The sequence below is a fragment of the Danio rerio genome, chromosome 15 (genome assembly GCF_052040795.2).
Source record: "Danio rerio strain M-AB ecotype USA chromosome 15, GRCz13ab, whole genome shotgun sequence".
Taxonomy (NCBI): Eukaryota; Metazoa; Chordata; class Actinopteri; order Cypriniformes; family Danionidae; genus Danio; species Danio rerio.
In genome coordinates this window covers 46270001-46287500 of record NC_141035.1, presented here as the reverse complement: position 1 = coordinate 46287500, position 17500 = coordinate 46270001, and the positions used below count along the sequence as shown (strand labels likewise).

The following is a 17500-nucleotide window of genomic DNA, read 5'->3' as shown; positions in this document are numbered from 1 at the left end:
CAGAACTCAATGTCAGGCCGAAGTCAATGTTCAAAATTAAACCTATAATCAACCAAATATCAACGTCTGATAATGTTACAGCTTGACATTGTGTGGACGTTACCACTATGAAGTCTATCAGACGATAGATTTTGGTTGCCATACTTAACAAATAAATGTCAGTATTTGACGTTAATATGACGTTAATATATTGGATTTTGGTCACTTTCTAACAACCTAAAATCAACCAAAGATCAACGTCATTTCACGTCGTTATTGAACATCAAAATAACGTTGTCCTAGACATTATTTGCTGGCTAGACATTGAATTTTGGTCACCTGACATCACGACCTAAATCTAACCTAATATTAATATCTTATGATGTTGTGTGCCTGCTGGGCAATAACTAAATGAACTACAGAATGTTACGTTTACACATACATGCACAAATTACATGTAAACGCATCAGCTTTTCACAGCATGATACTCACTACTCTTGATTACTTTTAAAAGGTCTACTTTTTACTCGTAATATTTACAACAGTTACTTTTACTCGCACTACATTTTTAAGAAAGTAATGGTACTTTTACTTAAGTATGATTTTTCAGTACTCTTTCCACCACTGTTAATAATAATAGTTAGTATAATGATAATCCACAGCGTTTTAAATCTGTTTTTAATCATTTTTTTGTTATGTCTTACTTACTGTGCACTTATTCTATGATTCTTTTAATCCTCCTGTTTATGTAAAGCACTTTGAATTATTATTTTGTATGAAATGTGCTATATATTGCAAAAAAAACTTGCCTGAATACACTGAAAACAATTATTCAAATTTGTTATTTAAGATGATTCATACAATTTACTAACATTTTCAAAATTAATTGGTTGTAAACTTTACTTGGGTTGAATTTAAACAAACAAATTAGGTTGAATATTACTAAATTTAAGTAGTTTAATTTCAGCTCATATCACTTGTTTGCAACAATTTTGCAGAAATCTTTTTTTTTTCTCAGTGAACAGGTCAGAATAATAAATACAGTATAAAATAGTGTTATATATTAATATATACACTCTAAAAAAATGTGGAGTTATTTATTTAACCCAATGGTTGAGTTAAACATTTGGGTGCTTTGTTGGGTCATTTATTTAATAACTCAACCAGTTGGGCTAAAATTTAGAATTTCAACTGTCAACTGATTTAACTGACACAAAACAGCTGTATTGTTATGTGTGCGTAATGTTGTTTTTACATTATAAAGTTTATGTAAGCTATAACGCAATAACGTTGTTATTTTTTTTTTTTTATCAAATTAACTCTCCATGTGGTGTTTTTTTTTTTTTTTTTTAAATCAGTTTCACCATCCAGGACCATCCTTCAGAAGCGTTTGGATGTGGTTAAAATGTATTGTACACTGTAGACACTAAGTGAAGCCGGCTGCAGCTGGTCTCTGCAGCACACAGAGCTCCATATTCTGCTCCATCAACAGAGGATTTTCTGCTTGTACAGTTTATAACCGTCTACTTTGTTCTGCTTCTTCATCGTTTGTGATTCTTAATTTGTTTTAACAAAAGTTTTTGAAACTAAAATGCAATGGAAATAAAGCATGTTCAATATTATTTAAAAACTCTATTTTATTTATTTACACGGTCATAATTATAAAGTTAATAGCAGTATTATTATCAATAGTATTACCAGAATGGGAAAAAAAAACATTTAATCAAAATAACCCAATGCATTGGGTTAAAATAGCCCATAGTTGGGAAGGTGCTATAATAACTTATAGTTGGGTTATATGTTGGGTATTTTTAACCCAACTATTTGAACAGATTTTAAATGTGTGTTGACGCACACATTTAAATGCTATTTTGTATATACAGAAAAAGTAATTGCCAAAGATTTTGTGAATAGAAGCTTTCCACACCACAATCCAATTTCTGTGCACTACAGCAGTGAAACATTGAAAGTAACAGGAACACAGTTATGCTTAAACCTGCTCATGCCAAGAGTGCAGAAACAAACTGCCAGAGCGAAGAAAGTCAACACCGTCTCTGTTGGAGAACAAGGCCGCACTGTGGACATGAGGCTTGTCGAACAATTTTAATAACTGCGAATGAACATAAACAGTCAGAGTGGCCTCGTGGTTGCTGTAGTAATGAATGAGAGATGATGTGGTGCCATTTTGCTGACAGGTGCTTTTTGACCACTTTGAGAGTGGGGGAATTACGAAAGGGAAAAAACTAAATAGTATTTTCACAAAACCTCCTTTTCAGATTTGTTGTGCTGGCTTTCCTATTTCACATTTGCAGGTGGCATTTTTGCAGGTCAACAGGTGCATGGCTTGACAGGAAAATATGACAACATGAACAGAAAGACACTTATTTAAGTTTATGCTTCAAGTTAAATAAATCATCTGTGACTTTATAAAGCTTCTAATACATTTTCTAATGATATCACAACTGTACTAGCAAACTGCTAATATTTTAGTTTATCTGAATTTCCCCCCTGTAGATGTGTTCTAATTAACCTGACAGAAAACTTCACAACACACTATACACACATGCATGATGTAATCAGAACTTTTTTTTACCTGATTTTCGTCGGTCATCTTTACCGAGTTTGACAGCAGGTAGATAAGAAGAAAGCGACAGGTGAACATCAAAGCCAGCATGATTCCCGCCACAATAGCCCAAGCTCTGGGGTGAGTCGCGTTTTCCCGCCTGCTGATGAATTTAAACACAAAGCGCGCGTCCTCTGTTTAACGGTCACTACTCAAGAAGTTCAAACGGCAGGGAGTTAAAAGCCCGCGCTCACTCAGGTCGTGTAAGTTTCTAACGTTCGCGTTTCTCGACAGTAATCAACTGACAGACCATAAAAATAAACGGTTTTGAGAGAAATAACAAGCTACGTCCATTAGAAACGTTGTAATATTCAATTCCTGCTATTTCACAAGCTAAACAGTCGACTGCACTGCATGTTTTTTTTTTTTTTTTTACAAAGGAACTCCTCCTCAGGACTAGGAGGACGGTAAGTAACTTTCTTTTCTTTGTGGCCCTCGAGTCTTCAGCTATCCAACTTTTTAACAGAGCAGCTGTTATGTAGTACTCAGTCAATGTAATAGCATAAATTGACTAATTTGAGATTTAAAATAAAGATCAGGTTTTCATTACCATCAAATTTATCTTCAGCCACTACATTTGAGGCATCTGCAGCGGTGTTTGAGAAAATGTTTTAGTAATAACACCAAATCTAAGTATGTTTTGTCAGTGTGTGGTTGATAAAACTTATACTTAAGCCAGAACAAGACCTCAAAGCACACGTCTGTGGTTGAACAGCCAGGGCTTAATAACAACAGAAAATTAAAAGCCCGTGCTCACTCAGGTTGTAAGTTTCCAGCGTTCACATTTTTCAACAGTAATCAACTGACAGACCGTAAAATTTAACGGTTTTGAGAGAAATAACAAGCTACATCCATTAGAAACGTTATAATATTTAATTCCTGCTGTTTTACAGGCTAAACTGTACTGTCAACTGTACTGCATATTTTAAACAGCAACTCCTCCTCAGGACTAGGAGGATGGTAAGTTAACCTTTTTTTTTGTTGTCCTTGAGTTTTCAGCAGTCTAATTTTTTAACAGAGCGGCTGTTATATAGTACTCAGTCAAAGTAATAGCACAAAAATGGACTAAATTGATATTCAAAATACATAAATAAAGATCATGTTTCAGTTGCAATCAAATTCATCTTTAGTCCCAACATTATGCAGCAGTGTTTAACGAAATTTATTTTAGTAATAACACCAAATCTAGGTACGGAGAATAAGATGTACTACTAAGCAATGTTTGGTCACTGTTTGGTTGATAAAACTTAGGCCGTACTCACACTAGGTACTGTTGCCTCGAACCGGGCCAAAGCACGCTTGTCCCCCCTCCCGTCTCCCCCAACGGCCCGCGCTCACACCACAAACGGGCTTCGGCATGCTTACGTCATCGCTGCTAGGCTGTTCAGTGAGAAGCGCTCTCTCACTCAGCAGAACAGTGGAGATTTCTCTAGTTATATCGTTTCAGTCGTTTGATATGCCGTCAAATATTTCGCCAAACAGTCCTTAGGGATGCGGGGACACGCAGTCAGATATTTCGCCGAACAGATCCGCCACTTTTGGCGCTCATAAACAATCGTAAAGCTCTCGTGCTGCAGGAATGAGGAGGTCTGCTGAAGGTGCCCAGCTGTGGTGAAGTGAGGAGTTTGCGTCTTTAATAAACGACGGCAGTTTGCGTTCACTGAACAGTAAGAATGATTAATAAATCCATATGAAACAGCCCCTTAAAAGTCGCGTCTCGCTTTCAGTTTCGAGCTTTGGCGCGTTTTGCATTCACACACAAGCGTACCGCGCCAAAGCCCAAGTGAACCGCGCTCAGGCACACCTCTTCCAACCGGGCCAGGGCCGGCCAAGTGAACTGTGCTTGAGCCCGATTCAGCGCACTCACACTTCTCAAACGATCCGGGAAACCGGCCTGGGCACGGTACGGATGGCATAGTGCGAGTAGGCCCTTATACTGAAGCCAAAACAAGACTGCAAAGCAGTCATTTATCAACCTTTTTTTTTCAATTAAGTCAAGTTGGGTCTGAGTGAAATAAAATCTCAAGCAAGCAGGGAGACAGACAAATAATTCAAAGTGGTAATATTTTATAAGGAAACTTTATGTGTGCATGTGAAATTCACTTTTCATCTTAGACAGAAAGCAGTTTAGCAAATTTCCAGTACAGCAGATAATGTTTGATATTAAAGAGTACAAAAGAAAAAAAATTCAGAATTCCAAATGCTTTTATTCAACTTTGCAGACGTAAGAGCAGGCTTCTTGTCCAAGTCTGTTCAAATCTTCGGAAGCCCACCTGCCCAGCCCAATTCCCCCCATCTACCCTTAATTTTTTGTTCTCACTTGAATTCAACACTTTCGATTGCAAATCACCCCCGCCATTCATTACAGAGCATGGTTGGTACTGGATACATGATTGCATAGATTCGTTAAACAGTAATTTAATTTCAATTAAGACATAATGGAATGTTCATTAAGACTTCAGCTCTCCCACTCCTTCCCCTCAACCTCCAGAGCTGTACATTGGGTCCCTGCCCCTCCCTGTAGAAAGAGGAAAAAAAAAAACGAGTGTACAACAAAAGGAAAGAAAAAAATGAGTGGGAGAGAGAGCAACCTGCGACTACCAGGCACATTAGTACTTCTGTCTGACTATATAAAATCCTCTTTTCTACTGTTGATTCAGCAGCTGTGTGTATGTAGCTCAAGTGGAGGGGTCACTACAAGGCTATGCTGCTCACATCCCCACTGAAGCTCTTACATGGACATTCAGTAATATCTGAGAAACCATTAGAGATGGATGCCAGATGGACATTGGTTACATTTAAGAAATCCTTAAGGGACAAGTCAGGGAGTCAACAAGAGAACGCCGGTTGATTGGAGAAGGAAAGAAAACTGACTGGGTATTTATTTTTTTTGTAGCTTTATTCTTTAAGCCCTCACAAATAAAACACAGACCCGTAGCTACTCAATCCTGTCTACAGTACTCCGCAGGGGTGAAACTGCTCGCTTTTATCTTAAACCTTACGACCCGAAGCCCTGCATGACCGCCATGCGTAGTCCAACAGTTCTGTGTACTGGAAAAGAAGTATGTACAGCGTAGAATCCCGCTAACTCGAAATTGCTGGAGAGGACAGAAATGAAAGAAGGAAAAGGCTGAGGTTAGATTTTTTTTCCAAAGAGTTCCACTGATCCAGCAAAATGGGTTAAGAGGGCATGTCACAAATTCCCTATCACTTGTAGAGCCATTCCGTCCATTTTCCTACGACATACAACTATGCCAAATAACATATGCCAACCCCAAAACCAAAATCTCCCACCCCACCAACTCTAGCAAGAAAACATCAAAATTAAAACAAAGAAAATAGCCTGTTAACTGGAAAAAGCTTGTGCCCTCCCCACCAGGGTAGAGGGTGCAGGTTAAGTGTCTAGGCACAGACTGAAGCCAAAACTGATTCTTCAAACTCCATCCGAGAACAAACAAGTAAGATTTAATGAAGATCTTTACTAATTTTATTAACATCAAGATTACTGCTGGTGTGAAATCACTTGAAAGTTTGGGGAAACAAGTCTTTTTATGGTATGCATCATATGATACGGAAGAAGCTTAAAGAACCTGAGCTGTGGCTACAGTCCAAAGCCACACAAACACACACACACACAACCTCCCCCCCTCTCTTTTCCCTCAACAAGAGGAACCTGTATCTTAAACCTCTCTCTTTCCTTCAATCCTACATCTTAAGCTCTCCAAGACTGACATGTTTTTACACCGAAATCCCTCAATGCGTGGCAAGCTTCATCAACAGTTATTCGCTCTTCCCACAATGCCATGGTTGAACCCCCTTTTCCCCAAAAGTCTATCCCTCCCCCCCTTCAGATGTGCTATGAAGTCCCATTTTCAACACTCTTAAATATATCTTCCTCTTCCTCAGGAGCACTGATCTCTTTCAGGACTGGATGGTTGAGAGAAATCAGATGCGACTCCCATCCGGCGCTCTCATCTATCTAGTCTGTGAGAAGATCAGCACTGATGTTGGAGAGAGAGAGCTGCTGTGGAGTTCTGGAGTTGGCCCTTAGAGGTCGCTCTCCCCGTACAGGGCGGTGGAGAAGGACATGTAGTCAAGAGCGCCAGCCACTGCATCCGGCCCAGAGTACGGCGCCATTCGGGCGATGCAGTACTCTGCCTGATCTGGAGGAAGCTCACGCCTCAGCTCCTCGGCTGTGATGTAGTTCTAAAAGGAAGAATAGGTGGACAATTAGTAAAAAGTAAGTCCAGTACATGGACTATGTTTACATTAGTGTTGTCACGATACTGGAATTTCGGTACCAATCGGAATTGGCACTTTAGAATTGTCCATTTCTTGCTAAGATTTAAGCTCATTCTTAAACAGGGCTGATTTGCCATTGTGTTCACATGCTCAACAGAATGACTGTGACTGGCCATGAAGGTCATCAGTTAAACACTGTTTACAGAGTGTAAACACAGATAGACGGACACCGGAGCACTTCAAAGCAGCAAAGATCAGTCAAATCATCAGCAGATCACTCATAAGTCACCTCATAGACAGAAAAGCTGATAGACGCGGCTTTAAAACACTCCAGTGTCCGTGTCAAATGAGACGTTTTTTAACATGAACTTACATGGCTAGACAGGTTAAAAACAATCTAGCAAATATTTATAATTGTTTATTAGTTGAAGTAGAAACGTTGCTGCTCAAATTACTTATTAAACTGTACTTTAAAAAAATGCCCTAAATTATTAGATATATATTAAAATATTAGTTCTGCTGTTAACACATTCTCATTTCACACTTATGTGGTGTAAACCAAGCTTCTCTACTCAAATTACAGAACTGATTTAGAGGCACTCAAAGAAAATCTTTAATGGACAGCTTAAAAATCTCACCTTGTCTCCAGCCAGGATCTTAAATGAGGCGATGACCTGGTCTGCAGTGTCTGTGTCGGTTGTTTCCCTTGACATGAAGTCGATGAAGGCCTGGAAGGTAACTGCTCCACTGTTATTGGGGTCAACAATGCCCATGATACGAGCGAATTCAGCATCACCCTGAGGAACAGAGGCTAAAGGTTAACCTAGATAAACCAGGAGGAGTATCTTGGCAATAAATACAGTTACAACGCATAATATTTAATGTGAATTAAATGAAAATGAGTAGTTGGTTGCAAGAAAACTTAATTTAACAGATTTTTTAGTGGCCTTGTTTATACCTGGTTTTAAGACATGTTTTGGTTGATCAGCAGTGGTGTCAAGTAACAAAACACTTAAATAGTGAATGATGTACTTTTAATTGAGTAGTTTTAATGGATTGTATGCATATGATAGAACAAGAATCACAGGACTGATAATTTTACTTAGCCAACCATCGTAGACAAGAAAAATTTTTTTTAAAGTGTTGACTTTAGGTTGGAAAATAGCGCAGTAAAAGTATCGATAGTATCAGTCCAGTGATTCTTGTCCAATCAAATTGTGCATTGAAAATTTGCATCAGACATTAAGTGTCCAAGAATATGTAAAATCGTTAACCGCAATGACTGTTAAACAATAACAAAATGCACTACAGAATGTTACGTTTTCAAACACATATTGAATGCGTCCTATTAGTGCTGCGCTAGCGAAATTGTTAAACCCAATAACTGATTAGATTTTTAGATAGCTAATGTATTATGACCTTTGTCTCAAACAATAACTAAATGCAGTACAGAATGTTACGTTTTCAAACACATGCACAAATTGCATGCGTCTTATGAGTGCTGCGCTAGCAAAAACGTTAAACAAAATGTGATGACAGACCTTTTAGATGGCTGCTGTATGATATGACTTTGGTCTAAACAATAACTAAATGCCCTACAGATTGTTAAGTTTACAACACATGCACAAATTGCATGTATCCTATTAGTGCTGCACTAGCAAAATCATTTAACACAAAGACTGATAGGCTTTTTAGATGGCTACTGATGACAGTAAACAATACCTGAATGTACTACAAAATGTTATGTTTTCAAACACATTCACAAATTGAACATGTCCAATTAGTGCTGCTCTAGCAAAATCGTAAAACACAATGACTGATAGACTTTTTAGATGGCTACTGTATGACTTTAAATAATAACTAAATGCACTACAGAATGTTACGTTTTCAAACACATGCACAAATTGCATGCATCCTATCAGTGCTGCACTAGCTTGTTTTTCAGACACTTGTAGATTGTTAGTCAGGGTTCAAAGTGCAAAACCTAAGTGTTAATATTTTGACAGTTAGATTTTTGCACCTTAGGTTACAGATTTCACTGGGCATGTAAAAACTTTAACCTGCTTTCTATTGGCTTATTATAGGTACATACTGTATATATTAATGTGATGTATTCTCATGTGAAATTAATCTCAAAATTTACATTTATGCTGCATGAATGGCAAATAATGAAACTTTTTGTATGACATATCTAATTAGCATGTTGTAAGGTGTAATAAGTTTCACAGCGTAAAACTCACCACTCCAGAAATTGAGTAGTTTTTACCACAGAAACTTTTACTTTACCTCCACTATTTTCTTGGCAAGTAATAGTGCTTTTACTCGAGCATGATTCAGTTGTTTTTCCACCATTGTAGATCAGAACACATGCATATGAGGGAGAATTGGTTTACATCTAGTGTTTTATTTCACATCTTTTGTCCACTTTCAACCATTGTCCTGATTTCTTTGTGAAGTAAGCCTAAACGTGGGTGTATACATGGGCGTTTTCTGACCTTCTGTTCTAATATTACAAAAAAATCTTGAACGCTTTACATTCAAGCAAGAGTAGAGATGCATCTTAATACCAGGTATGAACTGAGCCATTGTGGTCAAAGCTGACTTTACATCTGCATACATTACCATTTCCATTTGCATCAAATATTAAATCTATTTTGACGAATGTTTATTATAATCAATTTAGTAATCTTTTATTTTACAGAAATTAGGGCTGCACAATATATCATTTCAGCATCGATATCACAATGTGTGTATCCTCAATAGTCAACACTGCAGGATTATTGAGGCCAGGTTTATAGAGGAGTCAAAAATGAGGGCTTTGTGGAGCCATTGCAAAGTTTAACCATAAAGTTACAAAAATTATATAATCTGCATGTGTTTTTAAGGTGTGTGATTCATGCACAATACATTATAATGTTTGTAAATTGTAATTCTAAATATTTAAAAAAAAGTTATTTGACATTTGGTTATTTAATTTGTGTACCTGAAAACTGCTAGACTCACTTTGCTCTATTTTTTTTTTGTCAATGCTTGTGATTGGCTTATTATATTGTATGTACAGCACTCTGAAAAGTCATCGTAATGTAATGCACAATTATGAATTCTTTCAAAATAGAGCTTATTCACTTTATCAGGTGAAATTTTATTCAATATTGCAATATACCCTCACCGGCCACTATATTAGGTACACCTGTTTAACTGCTTGTTAATGCAAACTTCAATACTTCTAATCAGCCAATCACATGGCAGCAACTCAATGCATTTAGGCATGTAGACATGGTCAAGAGGATCTGCTGCAGTTCAAACTGAGCATCAGAATGGGGAGGAAAGGGGATTTAAGTGACTTTGAATGGGGCATAGGTGTTGGTGCCAGACGGACTGGACTGAGTATTTCAGAAACTGCTGATCTACTGGGATTTTCACGCACAACCATCTCTAGGGTTTACAGAGAATGGTCCGAAAAAGAGAAAGTAGCCAGTGAGCGGCAGTTCTGTGGGCGAAAATGCCTTGTTGATGCCAGAGGGCAGAGGAGAATGGCCAGACTGGTTTCAGCTGATAGAAAGGCAACAGCAATTCAAAGAAGCACTCGTTACAACGTGCATGGATGTGCAGCCGACAAATCTGCAGCAACTGCTTGATGCTTTCATGTCAATATGGAGCTAAATCTCTGAGGAATATTTCCAGTACCTTGTTGAATCTATACCACAAAAGATTAAGGCAGTTCTGAAGGCAAAAGTGGTCCAACCAGGTACAAGTAAGGTGTACCTAATAAAGTGGCCGGTGTGTGTATATCTCAGAAAAATAAAATATCGCAATATCATATTTTTTCATTTTATTGTGCAGCCCTAACAGAAATTACAAAATAGACACAGTAACAAATTACATCAGACATGTTTTCTTAATAGTAAGCGAAAGCAGGAGTTGAGGAGAAACTGTCGCAGTAGATTGAGAAAGGAGGTAGCAGTACCAGGCTGTTCCCAGTGGAAATGAGCAGAGCACGGAAATCATCGCTGTCCATTATCCCCGTGCGCTTCTACAGTTTACGAAGGGGAAGGATGAGTAAAGGAACAAAAGGGATGCATGTAGAAAGCAGAGAATTGGGAAGATAAATAGATAGTTTCAAACAGAAGAGAATAAAGTAAGGGAGTTGAAGGAATGTGTAAGAGAAGAAGGGAAATTATGGTGAGGACAAAAAAAAAGGAAAGAAAGAGGAAGCAATGAGAAACAGTAAAAACAAAATCAAAGCAAAAACCTCAGCTGACCTGCAGAGGGCACCATTTCAAGCAGCAGCAGCACAACAGGTGAGTGAGTGAGGGAGTGAGTGAGTGATGAAGTGAATGAGTGACGCAGCGCGCTCACACACACACACACACACACACACACACACACACACACACACACACACACACACACACACACACACACACACACACACACACACACACACACACACACACACACACACACACACACACACACACACACGTATATATGGTTTGCAAGGACAAGGTATATTATTTTACTACAAAGGCGTAAACCACTTATTATATGGCCTTACTCTACCTCTATCCCAAAACCCAACCCTCAGAGGAAGCTAGTAGCAGATTTTGAATGTCAAAAAACAAGCATGATTAATCCATGTTATTACACAATTTTGTTCGTAAACCACATAAACTTGCACATGCACACTTATATAGTTTACAAGGACTTGTATATATTTTGACTTTAAAGGCGTAATGCATTTTACACTCTAAACACCACTTGTTTTATGGCTTTTACCTCTAACCCTAAAGCCAACCATCACAGGAAAACAGTGGCAAATTTTGAATCTTAAAAAAAAACAAGTATGATTTAAACATTTTGAATTATGAGGACACAATGCATGTTCTCGTAAACCACCTTAATAGACTAGGTCATACCCATTTCACTACCAGGGTTTCTGCAGGTTTTATTTGAGACTTTAGGACCGTATTATATTATTCTATCACATTTTAAATAATGCGTCAAAGCAAGCAAATTCTAGTCGTATAGAAACACTTATTTTCAACATAATAATTTACATGTTTAACATTGTTAAGACATATTTGTTGACATTTGGTCCAAATGGATTGAATATATATATATATAAACCTTTACTTTTATGGCTATTTATAAATATATTATGTCTGTGCCACCTTTATAAATGCAAGGCATTTGTATAAATTTAAGATAACGTAAAAAAATACATTGCCCTGTTATAATAATGAGGAATTGTGTAATTATTTTTAATAAGGAAATTCAATTTGGAGAAATTGCAGAAAAAATGTCTAACGGATGTTGTGAATTCCATGTCTTTGCAATAAAACCAATTTTTTTTTGCCTTTGTATCTGTGTATATTTTGTATTTTTTTGTATCTCTTTCCAATAAAACCTATTGGGTATCTTTAAATGGACATACTGTAGGCAAATTAAGACCCAATTAATATAATTTAGGACCTACAAAATAATATTTCAGTGAATTTAAGACTTTTTAAGGCCTAAAACAGTTTTTTTTGGCCTAAAACTGAAATTTAAGACATTTTAAGGCCCTGCAGACACCCTGTCTTATACAAATATGTTCGTAAACCACATAAACCTACACACACACACACACACACACACACACACACACACACACACACACACACACACACACACACACACACACACACACACACACACACACACACACACACACACACACACACACACACACACACACACACAAAGATGGCAGCCGTTTATCCTCTGTCTGCACTCATACCTGCTTGTCATTTTCAACGTCGTAACCCAGACTGATCAAGCAAGCCTTGAACTCCTCAGACTGCAGGAGACCACTGTGATCCTGTGGTCAGCCAATCACAACAAGAGGCCGACAGGGGATGGACCAATCAAAGCATGCGGATGGAGATTGATGGGACCGAGACACAATGACACAGCATGTGTGGGATGAAGGCAGTGGCATGAGCAAAGAAAATGGAGACAAAACATTGTGAACGTCAGACACATGGGCTGATGGCAATCAACTAATGAACAGTAGCTGTGACACAGTGACTGCTTAGACACTCAACTCATAATATGAGACAGCTATTATGACAGCAATACATCCAGCCTGATCTCACAATGAAATGGTACTGTTTTACATATTGTCAGAAACTGACTTTCATATGAAAACTTGACATGAACCCAAACCCCAACCCTCATAGGGTGATGAGCAAATCATACCAAAATATGAATAATAACTAGCCACTAAATTAACAAATTACTAATTGGTCATTGCATTGATATATCTAGTCTCTCAGAGCATAATACCTCCCTCATAACTTCCCCACTAGACTATATTTACATACTGGCAACAGGTGGCACACTTCAGCTCAGAGATATTTGACGCACAGTATATTTCAGATGTTTTCCTTTCCATTAGTGCCAGCGTAAATGGAGAAAACGGGGCAAATATTAAAACAAGAGCAAGCAAAACTTTAAACTGAGGTCTATTTTTATTACGCCTCAAATTAAACTGTCATTCAGCCTGACACGAGCTGCATAGACTAAATCCTCCATGTTCTTCTTTATATGGATATATTTATTGCTCTGCTATGGCCTGTGTATTTTCAATGGCATGGTGCTGCTGACATAGATGTATATTAGGGTCGTCAAAAGTACTGATTTTAGTACTGAATTTTAAAAACGTCTATTTCCCACTAACATTTGAGCACTTTAACACCACTGATTGGTTATTGTGTTTATATGCTCAACAGAAATGACTGTGATTGGCTTTGAAGGTCATCGATGAACGTTGGATGTTTTTTTACATTTCTGTACCAAACTCATACCCGTCAACCCTCCCGTTTTTCCCCGGGATACTCCTGTGTTTTACAGTTCTGTCCCGCTATCATCCTGTAAAGGTATTTTCCCATATTTCTCCTGTTTTTTCAGTCTTTCTCTGAAGGGGGGGAAATAAACATTAAAGAGCCGAGTCCCCCTATACTCAAAGTCTGTGTTTTGAGTGTGTGTTTAAATAGATATACACATTTTTAATAATAATAATAATAATAATATCTAAAGATGTCGAACTTGTTGGGGTTTTATTTCCTCCAGACAACTAATTTCATCCTAAATGTCGCCATAAAAAGTTAGGAAAACAATCGAATGCTTTTATTGTAATGTTAGATGTGTGCACTTTTAAAGTGACACCTGTTATTTAATGTAATCAAACAAACAAAAAATCTAAATAAATAAGTCATTCATTGGTTGCTTTTTAATCAGAATGTGGAAGTTATACAGAGTAGAAATGGCAAACGAGATTTGATAACTTGATTCTATTTCTTTATAATAGCTAATTTTATTATAACCTGAACTGTTTGCTAATGTATTTGCTGCAAATGTACACTATTTATTTTTTCTTTTGTAAATGATAATAATAATAATAAAACATTACTGACCATTTAAATGTTTATTTACAACAAAACAGCTCCAAATGAGCATATTTAGTAATTTGGGGATTTTTTTAAAGGAGGGTGTTGTCAGGGGAATCCCTTACTATGGTCATATCCTCATATCCCTTATTTTCACATCCCAATGTTGACAGGTATGCAAACGCAATACTTTTTATAACATAACATACAAACCCTAAGCAATAGTTCACAATCATTACTATCATAGTTTAACTTGACTTCCTTTGCTTCATAGAAAACAATGTTAGGCGCTCAATTTTGATTTTCAAATGGCATATTTGTACCAATTTGTACACAAGTGCAGTCCTGACACACCAGCTTTCATTCAATACCCCAATGCTTATTTTTTCATATGCGAGTGAACCATTTTTCTAAACTGCCAACCCTGGTCTTTAAAACACTTTGCATTTAACCTTAAGATCTGCTCACACCAAGCATTATAAATATAGTTCATAAATATAAACAGTTTTTATTCAGCTTTACTCCTTTGTATGCAGCAGATGCCCTGCATGTGCAACTAGTGCATCTGATCCATGAACATCCATTTAAAAATGCATTAATATAATAAAGCAAACTCAGCGATCATAGTGTGTGTAGTGGAATAAAACCATTTAACATATTTTTCCTAGCACTTCTATGTATTTTCAACATTCTGTCCCATGGTGTAACCAATTAGTTAGATAGTATTTATCAAGTTAGATAGTAATTATCTTTAAATGATCTTTGGAAAGTGAGCTTAACATCCTTCAGTGAGCTTTTGCAGAATTTGATCTGTAGCTTTAAATTGCACAAGTCCTACTGTATATTTTAATGGATTCTGACTGCCTGTCAGTGTTTCATACTTTATAAGATTGGAAAAACAGTATTCTGAAAGTGATATTGACTATATTGTTTTTCTATATCTTTATTGTTTGCCACTAAACTTTACATTCAAAATTATTTGTAAAACAATGTATTTATCATTATCTTTATAGTAGTGATGGGCCGTTATCGGCGTTAACGCGAGACTCTTTTTGGGCGATTAAAAGAAATATCGTTGTTTGGTAATCTATACTCTAACTTTCACCTTGATATTTTAGTGCAGATGCATACCTGGCCGAATTGCGATGTAGTTGGCGAGAACGAGTCTTCGAACCTGTGTGTATTCGTACTGTAAAATTACCACATCAAACGTGACATGCTAACATGCAGTTCACTAGAGCGAATTTGATTAATGTTAGCTCCACATCTAACTATCAGGCACCTGTAGGGTTTATGCATTCGAGTAAAACGTATACAAATAAAATGGAGCGGGAGCATTTTAAAATGAATGCAATGAATGCAAATCAAACCAGTGAGCCGTCTGACAAAATAGTGCCCTTCTGAATCAAATCAGCAGGATGCCCATCTGGATCTTTCACTTACTTCGAAGACACTGTTGACTACACTTACATGGACATCTGCAATCTAGTTATTTTCCTTTATAGACAATAATATAATTAAGGTGTTTACGTTAAGTACTTTAATGTAAGAGTTTTCTGTAATTTTGGGTGACTTAAACTGCAGTTCGGCAGTTTCACTTTTACTCATAAACATTTCATTCATGCCCCCGTGACGAAACTGGGGTATTAGTCGCAAATAAGGAGTAACGACTAGTTACTCCTGTGTTGTGGAATTTAATAAACTCCTGTGTGTTTGTGTGTGCGTGTATGTGTGTGCGCGTGTGGTCATTTACTGAGAGCCGTGGGTGTGGATCTTGTTGGAAAATATGCTGAAAAGTCCTACATGACAATAATAGTTTGATTGCGGTGTTTACTTCAATAACTCCACTAATATCTGCATACTCCACATGTCTTAATTCCATTTCTGTTTAGTTCAGTTATCACTTTAGATCGGATTAAGGTGATTAAAAATCACTGTTTGGAGCTTATATTGGCCTACAGTTCAAAATTCATGTTTAGCTGAATAAATAGTTAATAAACACAAGTACATCTTATTGAACATCATTTATTTTCATTAGAACAGTTTCCCAAGAAGATTGTGATGCATTTTGGAAACAGGAGATGAGCCCCTTGTCTAATGCACCACCTGGCTTTAGACTTTAGTCATTATTCGGGTAGCACACATATTCTGAATGCCTTCGACAGAATTCAAGTGAGCCATTTTAATCTAGATTCATGTACAGTGAGATTAATCGAGATTAAAAAATGTATTTATGCCCACCTATACTTTATAGTTATCATGCTTGGTATGAACAGGTCTTTAATCAAGTAACTCTTTAAGTTCATTTCACATACACACAGTCAAACATGTGAATGAGTTCCTGACCTTGTCGAAGTGATTGAAGGATGTGCGGTACTCGTGAAGCTGTTCCTGGCTAATGCCTTTAGCATCGCGGGTCAGAACCTGGTTCTCAATCTCATTAATGGTACGGGCGATTGTAGTGAGGAGCTGCTCCCATCCAACACGAAGATGCTGTAACGGAGACAAAGCAAATGAAAAAGTCAAAAACAAGTCAGCCAGGAATAGTCAAACCTAAAACAGTAGATCTGTGGGGGGTTCCCACTCATATTCCCTGTATTCATTGACACAAAAATCTGAATTTGCTTGACCTACAATGATTCAATATTGTAATCAACAATGTTTGTTATGTTAACCCCTTCAGACCCTGCGTCCATTAAAATAGACATCACATGACATCCCATTTTTCTGAAATTTGGAACATAATTCAGGTCTGAAGGGGTTAATCTTTAACCTACTCGGTAGGCTTCCAGGAGGCACTGGAAACAGATGCCCGAGCCACCAGAGCTGACTTCTCTCAATGTGGACGAGCAGTGTCTCTACCCTGAGCTCCTCCCAGGTGACAGAGCTCCTCACCTTATCTATAAGAGTGCGCCCTGCCACCCTGCGACGGAAACTCATTTCGGCCACTTGTATCCTGAGATCTTGTCCTTTGGTCCCATGACCCAAAGCTCATGACCATAGGTGAGAGTAGGAATGTAGATTGAACGGTAAATCAAGAGCTTTGCCTTTCAGCTCAGCTCCTTCTTTACCACAACGGACCGGTACATCGACTGCATTACTACGGCTGCTGCACCAATCAGCCTGTCAATCTCACGTTCCTTTCTTCCCTCACTCGTGAACAAAACCCCAACATACTTGAACTCCACCTGGGGTAAGGACTTTCCTCCAACCTGGAGATGGC

The 17500-nt window shown here is 37.6% G+C and overlaps 1 protein-coding gene and 1 long non-coding RNA gene across 16 annotated transcripts in view; one reads left to right on the top strand and one right to left on the bottom strand.

The window, feature by feature from the left end:
• actn4 (actinin, alpha 4) overlaps positions 1-17500 on the bottom strand; it is a 264894-nt gene that overhangs the window by 142564 nt on the left and 104830 nt on the right. For 2 of the 15 annotated variants that reach the window (XM_087282432.1, XM_087282433.1), the window contains exons 18-22: positions 16624-16770; positions 12627-12707; positions 10812-10877; positions 7483-7641; positions 4653-6808 (exon numbers count right to left, since the gene is read on the bottom strand). In XM_087282432.1, the coding sequence (XP_087138558.1) occupies positions 6650-6808; positions 7483-7641; positions 10812-10877; positions 12627-12707; positions 16624-16770 (612 nt within the window). In that variant the 3' untranslated portion in view covers positions 4653-6649. 15 annotated transcript variants of the gene reach the window in all.
• Positions 2288-4789, top strand: LOC147833763 (uncharacterized). The gene is made up of 2 exons (XR_015510025.1): positions 2288-3009; positions 3496-4789. It is a non-coding gene; the product is annotated as an uncharacterized LOC147833763 (long non-coding RNA).